Source organism: Lolium perenne, chromosome 1 (genome assembly GCF_019359855.2).
Source record: "Lolium perenne isolate Kyuss_39 chromosome 1, Kyuss_2.0, whole genome shotgun sequence".
Classification (NCBI taxonomy): domain Eukaryota; kingdom Viridiplantae; phylum Streptophyta; class Magnoliopsida; order Poales; family Poaceae; genus Lolium; species Lolium perenne.
Window position 1 is genome coordinate 68206059 of NC_067244.2, and position 6338 is coordinate 68212396.

Consider the following 6338-nt stretch of genomic DNA (forward strand, 5'->3'; position numbering starts at 1 on the left):
CTGTTGCGGTGGAAACGAGCGGTCTAGATGCATTTGCCCCTCTTAGGTGCCTTGGTTGGCCGTGTCTTCTTTGAACATTTATAGGAAGAATTTAACATGTATCTAGATCGGTCAATCACCCGGCTCATCTGTGTGCTAAATGTGCTTGCACACTGATGGTGACGGATAGTTGAATCAGTGTTACTCCAGGCTTTCTGGTTATCAACCTTCAAGCTGATTTGGCCTGGAGCTATTCTAGATGAATAAAAGCTCTTTGGATTCCCTGCAAAAAAAAAAAATCACGCCAGGCTGATACTACCTTCATTCCAAGACTTAAGTTTAACTAAGTTTTTATAAAAAATCATTAACATATCCAATATAAAATTAATATTATTAGATAGATAATAAAATATTTTTTTATATGCTATCTATAAAATATCATATTTACTGATAGATTATTTTAAAATTTTGGTCAAACTTTACTTGCTTTGACTTTAAAAAAAAAATACAAGTCTTAAACCTTGAGATGGAGGTAGTATGTGTCAACCGTATATAGTTGCGCGGGACAAAATTTCGTTTCGCCAGTGCGTCTGCAGAAACAGCGGGAAGAATTCCCGCCATCATACAGCCGGCCCTCGTTTCCTTTCCCCAGCGAAATTAAACTCCTCCATGGCTCCCAAGCGCCGCCGCGCGGACCAGCGCGCGCCGCCGCCAGCTCCACCTCCGCCCCTTCGGACTGAACTGTCTCAGCGCCGACCGGTGGTCGTCTTCGCACACGGAGCCGGGGCCCCCTCCTCGTCCGATTGGATGACCCAGTGAGCCCTCTTTCGACTTTCTCTGTGTGTTCTGCACGCGCTTGATAGATCTGTAGTCAGTATTCTCCTCTTTGGTAAAATGTTTCTTAGTTGCGCTCTACCTCCATTAAAAAAATCCGGGTTGGGGATTTCAATTGATATAAATCTGTGCCTGTTATCTGAATGGTGACGTTCGGTTGTCAATTGATTCTTCTAGCTGGAAGGAGATGGTGAAAGATGCTCTGGATGCCGTCGAAGTTGTGACATTTGACTATCCATGTGAGTTAATTTGCTGAAGTCTACCACTACTCATTTCCTTCTTATCTGAAGGTCCAGTGCTCACCTAATCGTTGATCAACAATAATGTGGCTGCAGATATGTCTGGTGGTAAGCGGAGGCCTCCCCCAAAGGCGGACAAGCTTGTTGATCATCATCTCGGTGTGGTGAAGAATGCTGTAGCAGAGCATCCGGGACACCCGCTTGTTCTGATGGGAAAGTCCATGGGTTCGAGGTGACACTACGTGTTAACTTGGTTCTTGTGCATCTATTTGGTTTGTTTCGTGATCTGAGTACTTTTTTATCATGATGTGTCAACATTCTCAGGGTCAGCTGCATGGTGGCTAGCTCTGATGATATCAATGTTTCTGCTGTCATATGCTTGGGCTATCCATTGAAGGTATCCCACTCTACAGTGTATGCTTAGTATTTGAGTTTCTTCCTGGGCTATCTCCTTCATGCGCCTGTTTTCTTCAAGACTTAATAATATACTATGATATAATACACACAGAAAATGGATTAGATCTAATAATTGTTACGGAACTCAATTAGGTATGCCCATAATGGTTCTTGTTGATTGTTGTGATATTAAGATCAACATGCTTTTGTTTCTCAGTCTGTTATAACTATGCAGGGATATTACAAACTAAATGAATTGATCCTTTTTTCTGCATCCTTGCTTTCTTCAACATAGGGAGCGAAGGGGGCACTGAGGGATGAGATATTGTTAAAGCTGACGACTCCAACAATGTTTGTGCAGGTACTCAAAAAAATAATTTCGTTGTTCATTTCTGAACATCTGTAGTGAACCAATCTAGGGGTTTTTGCAACACAGAATTTTATAGAAACTTTAAACAGTTCAATTCTGATAAGAATATGAAGAAAATTCCGGGGTCCCAAACAGCATCCTAGATACTCTGATCCATATTAAGTGTCGCTGATTTAGTACGAGTAGTATTTAATATGGATCGGAGGTAGTATTTGAAACATGACTTGGAGTGCATGTGTTCACAGGGCAATAAAGATGGCTTATGCCCCTTGGACAAGCTTGAGTTCACTCGCAAAAAGATGACCTGCCAGAATGAACTGCATGTTGTTGATGGTGGTGACCACTCTTTCAAGATCAGCCAAAAACACCAAAATACTACTGGAGTAAATCAACATGATGTTGAAACAGAAGCTGTTAAAGCAATTGCACAGTTCATCCGGAGCTCCATAGTATAACAATTAAGTTAGCTGTTTCGTTACATTTTTATTATAACATCTAATGGTTGCTTCTTAACGTCCTGGCTTTTGCATGACCTAATGTGTTCATGTACCTGGTAACATGTTACATGTAAAAGTAAAAAATATATTTTTCCCTGTATAATATGCCTGTTATTATTTTGTCTTTTATGAACACCTATTTGTCTTGTCACCATTCTTTGGGTGATTGAGATAAACCACTTAGGATTTTCAGACATAAAATTACTCTTGGCTGCTGGCCTATGGTTTGCACCAAGAGGGAAAATGTTAGGTTATTTAAGACCTGTGGTGCTGTTCGTTTAGCATGTGTAACCATGGGACAGTGTAGCCACCTCATTAACAAATGATTTATCTTTGTAATCTTGGACTAGAAACATATTGCAGCATTATTTCTTCTCGCATTATACGGGTACAAGGGTCACTTCTTCCGGGAAGAAAACAAAATGTAACTGTCGCAGAAAAATAAGTAGTTTGGATTTTGGATTATGGCTTTTGTCCCTTTGTGTCCTCTTGACTAGCTGAAACTTTCATTACATCTGCTCGCTCAATATCAGGATTCGTTTTGGGTGCTTCCTTGCATTTGCTGTAAATGCAGTACACAATCAACTGAATGATACCCATTAAACAGCCGATGGCGCTTGGTGCCTTCATAAGAAAACAAGTACATCAGTATAATACATAGATTCTTCTGTGCTAAATTTGTTCTGTACTAACCGTGAGAAAAGGATCCTTTCCTAGTATCCCATATAACATCCACAGTAAACTTGTCAAGAAGGAAAACAATGACAAGTAGAATGGCATGAACTCCACACTTTTTGTCCTGATAACTTGTTTCTGCAAGGTTGAAAAAAAAATAAGTTTCTCGCCATGTGAAGATGTCTTGTCTAACTAAATGGTTTTTTCATCCATGCTTTCAAATATGAAAATTATTGCATTGAATCATTATCAAATACTGTGGAACATATGATTACTACCTATCACTTGGGTTTGTTTTACTGAATCATTTTGTCAGACATAGACCATTGTTGAGTTATTAGGATGGAACCTATTGTTCTTTTCATCTGTGATTCATAATTCTGGAGCAACAATAAGTAACAATGGTACTCACCACAGCTACCAACGGAGAGCCATACATTAATACGGAAGCCACCAGATTAATGCTACCGACAAATGCTTTACGCATTTGGTGGGTGTGCATTGCGAAGCTTGACAAAAGTACAGCCGAAACAACGATTATTACAAGCGCAGATACCATCATCATGATAAGCTTCTGCAAAATGTTATGAGATACAGGGCTTGGATTACTAACAGATAATAATTCTTATTACAACTTATATACATGTAAGCATCAAATTATTCACCATTTTATCTATAACTACCTAGGTCTATCTATGAAACGACATCATTCTTTTATGTTGCATCAGAAGGCTGGTGTTTGTTCTGCCTTACATGATTCATGAAGAGTAAGTTACGTTTTATGAATAGAATATGTCAACTGTTCTTGTCCTTAACCATTCTTACATGGATACATTTGTGTTCTGAGATTCTCTACTCACTAGTAGCTAGATTCATTTGCTTGATTTTCCAAAACAATAACTTTTTTGCTCCAGATTATATTTACATTGATGCATTTGGTGCCTGACGAATGAAACCATCACTATATTACTTAAACTGGCTAATTAAATGCATATGCAAGTACACAATCTCATGTGTAACCAATACTGTGTTAACGCCCTAGGCCTGAGCACATGCTTATATTTGTCGTAGTGTTTATACATATAAGATGCTAGCGGGCAGCCAATTCTTATGTAGTCTGGAAGTTACTAACATCCTAAAGGAACAACATCACTGATCTTCAGTAATAACTTACCTTTTTTCCTCGAGGTGCAAACCATGTGTATATAATAATAAATGTGCTTGAAAAGAGCACTCCTATTGAGCTGATGCCGGAGAGAGTCCAGTTCTCCCACCCAGAGCTCACTACCGGAAGGCCATACCAAGTATAGGTGAGGTTACTAAACAAAGTTAAGATATACGGTATGCATGAGAATTCTTCTACACTGCCCTTCCTTATCACTCTTTTGAATGTCAATCTGGGAAACAAAGTAAAGTAGAAAGGGTTAAGCAGTGCATCATATACTCTAAGCTGATCATAGGAGCTTATGATGTAGTCATATACATTGGTACTGCATAGAGAAGAAAGCAAACCACGCTTGCTGCAAGAAAAGAACATGATGACGTTAAAAGAGGAAGCAAATTAAGTGAAGTGGGCAGTGAACTCTAAAATTACCTACAATCCCCGTTGTTACATGTAGATCAAACATTGTTTTGGGCTGAAGGTTGTCTTGCTGCAGAAAATGGACTTGCCCAGGTTGTAGTTACAACGACGAGCAGGCTATTTATAATGCACGATAGTTGTTTCAAGTGGGGAAATAGAAGATATTGCTCAAACCACTAGTGTGGAATATAAAGAGGCCCACTTTGCTCTCCTGCTCATATGTAACATGGCACAGTTTTCCGCAAGACTGTAAACGTCAAATTAGGATGACAAGGTCTTTCATGAATTTTCCAAGCATCGATTTCATTAATTCTTATCTACAAGAATCTCAAAAGCTTTCATGTTTGATTCTGGTCCATTCATCCGTGTTTTTGGGAACCTGGTATGTTGTAGCACCTATTCTCTCTATAAGATAGCGAGATATGGTGTCCAACTGTTGGATTTGCTTGACTGTGAAGGTATTGAGTATCATGAAAGTGCCTTATTTTATTTTTTTAGAGGAGCAAAATGTCTTATTCGATTTAAATGTTGCTACACAGGAAAAGAAGATGTTGAAAATTACATAACAATGTCCATTCTCCACGTTTTCTATATTTGATGTAAAGAAGCAGACATGCATCTGATGCATTATGCATCATTATCTGATCATAGAACGTGTCTGTTATTGCCATATAGACTGATACTATTGCTTACCATTCGTAACGAAGAACTGCATTTTTCTGGTAAAGATTGCTATTTATTAGATATACTGGTGCTGTCAATTGTCAAGTCTTATACACTAGCCAACGCAACCAAAAGTATGAATTGGTGGAAAGGGCTAGGTAGTGTAATCCACTTATAAAGTTCACAACACCCCCTCACATGTGACGGTCAACACATGAACAGAAGAACAAACACGATGGAAAGGGCTAGGGTAATCCAATTATACACTTCACATCATCAATAACCTCTTAACTAATTTAATGACCTTGAACAAATGTTATTATGATAGCCTACTGATTAACATTTTATTTTTTTGTTATTTTTGTGTGTGATTGCTTGTACATGAGCATTCTGCAGTGGAAGTTTTCGTGCTGCCTGTATAGAACTGGGCTCTGTTGGTTCCCATGACAGTAAGTAAGCTGTCTGTTATTTCTCACATCGTATTGTGACCAGTTGTTATTGTCACTAATGATAGAATATGCTGTAGAATACCAGTAATCCTGAATATGTGCTGAAGTTTCCATGCTACGTATAAAATCTTCAACGCTAAGCATCTGATTCCAACAAAAGGCGAGTGTCATGCAGATAAGAATAAGTAGAGGGTGAGCATCAGTTTCGTTTGAACTGGTGTTTGTTTGTTTTTCTTTTTTCGCAGGAAGGGTGTCTGTTTCCTAGCTTCTCGTTTTTCATTCAAGAACATGCAAGAGCATTGCATTTATTTTCATCAAAATGGGAGGAAAGTATTTACTGGAGTCTGATTACCGACTAGGGAAGACTATCAATCCATAACTTTACATCATCTACTTGGTTTTTTGAGAACCTATGAACATGTAACAACATGTGATGAATGAAAATACGGCACCAAACAGCAAAAGTTGGCCTTTTCTTTCTGAAGATTTTAGCATGTCTTATGTTTTTATTCTTGTGTCTTGTATTCTAAGCAATCTTTGATCTGTTGCTCATGACAAGACATGCAAGCATTTTAAATTGGGTAGTGCTCTAGTTTGAATATATTTACAAGTCATGAAGCCACCAATTATATTTTACAGTTTCATTTTGATTCT

At 38.4% G+C, this 6338-nt stretch overlaps 2 protein-coding genes across 2 annotated transcripts; one reads left to right on the forward strand and one right to left on the reverse strand.

The window, feature by feature from the left end:
• The first annotated feature begins 560 nt into the window (after positions 1 to 560).
• LOC127296223 (uncharacterized) lies at positions 561 to 2444 on the forward strand. Its single transcript, XM_051326260.2, has 6 exons — positions 561 to 794; positions 991 to 1052; positions 1149 to 1284; positions 1377 to 1449; positions 1744 to 1809; positions 2064 to 2444. The coding sequence occupies exons 1-6, from the start codon at positions 649 to 651 to the stop codon at positions 2271 to 2273; spliced, it is 693 nt and encodes a 230-aa protein (XP_051182220.1). The 5' UTR covers positions 561 to 648; the 3' UTR covers positions 2274 to 2444.
• Positions 2445 to 2630: 186 nt separating this feature from the next.
• LOC127296215 (bidirectional sugar transporter SWEET3a) lies at positions 2631 to 4732 on the reverse strand. Its single transcript, XM_051326252.2, has 6 exons — positions 4585 to 4732; positions 4474 to 4510; positions 4165 to 4387; positions 3403 to 3564; positions 3009 to 3128; positions 2631 to 2939 (listed from the first exon to the last, which is right to left on the reverse strand). Exons 1-6 carry the CDS (start codon positions 4616 to 4618, stop codon positions 2778 to 2780), a joined length of 738 nt encoding a protein of 245 aa, XP_051182212.1. The 5' UTR covers positions 4619 to 4732; the 3' UTR covers positions 2631 to 2777.
• Between the last annotated feature and the right edge of the window lie 1606 nt (positions 4733 to 6338).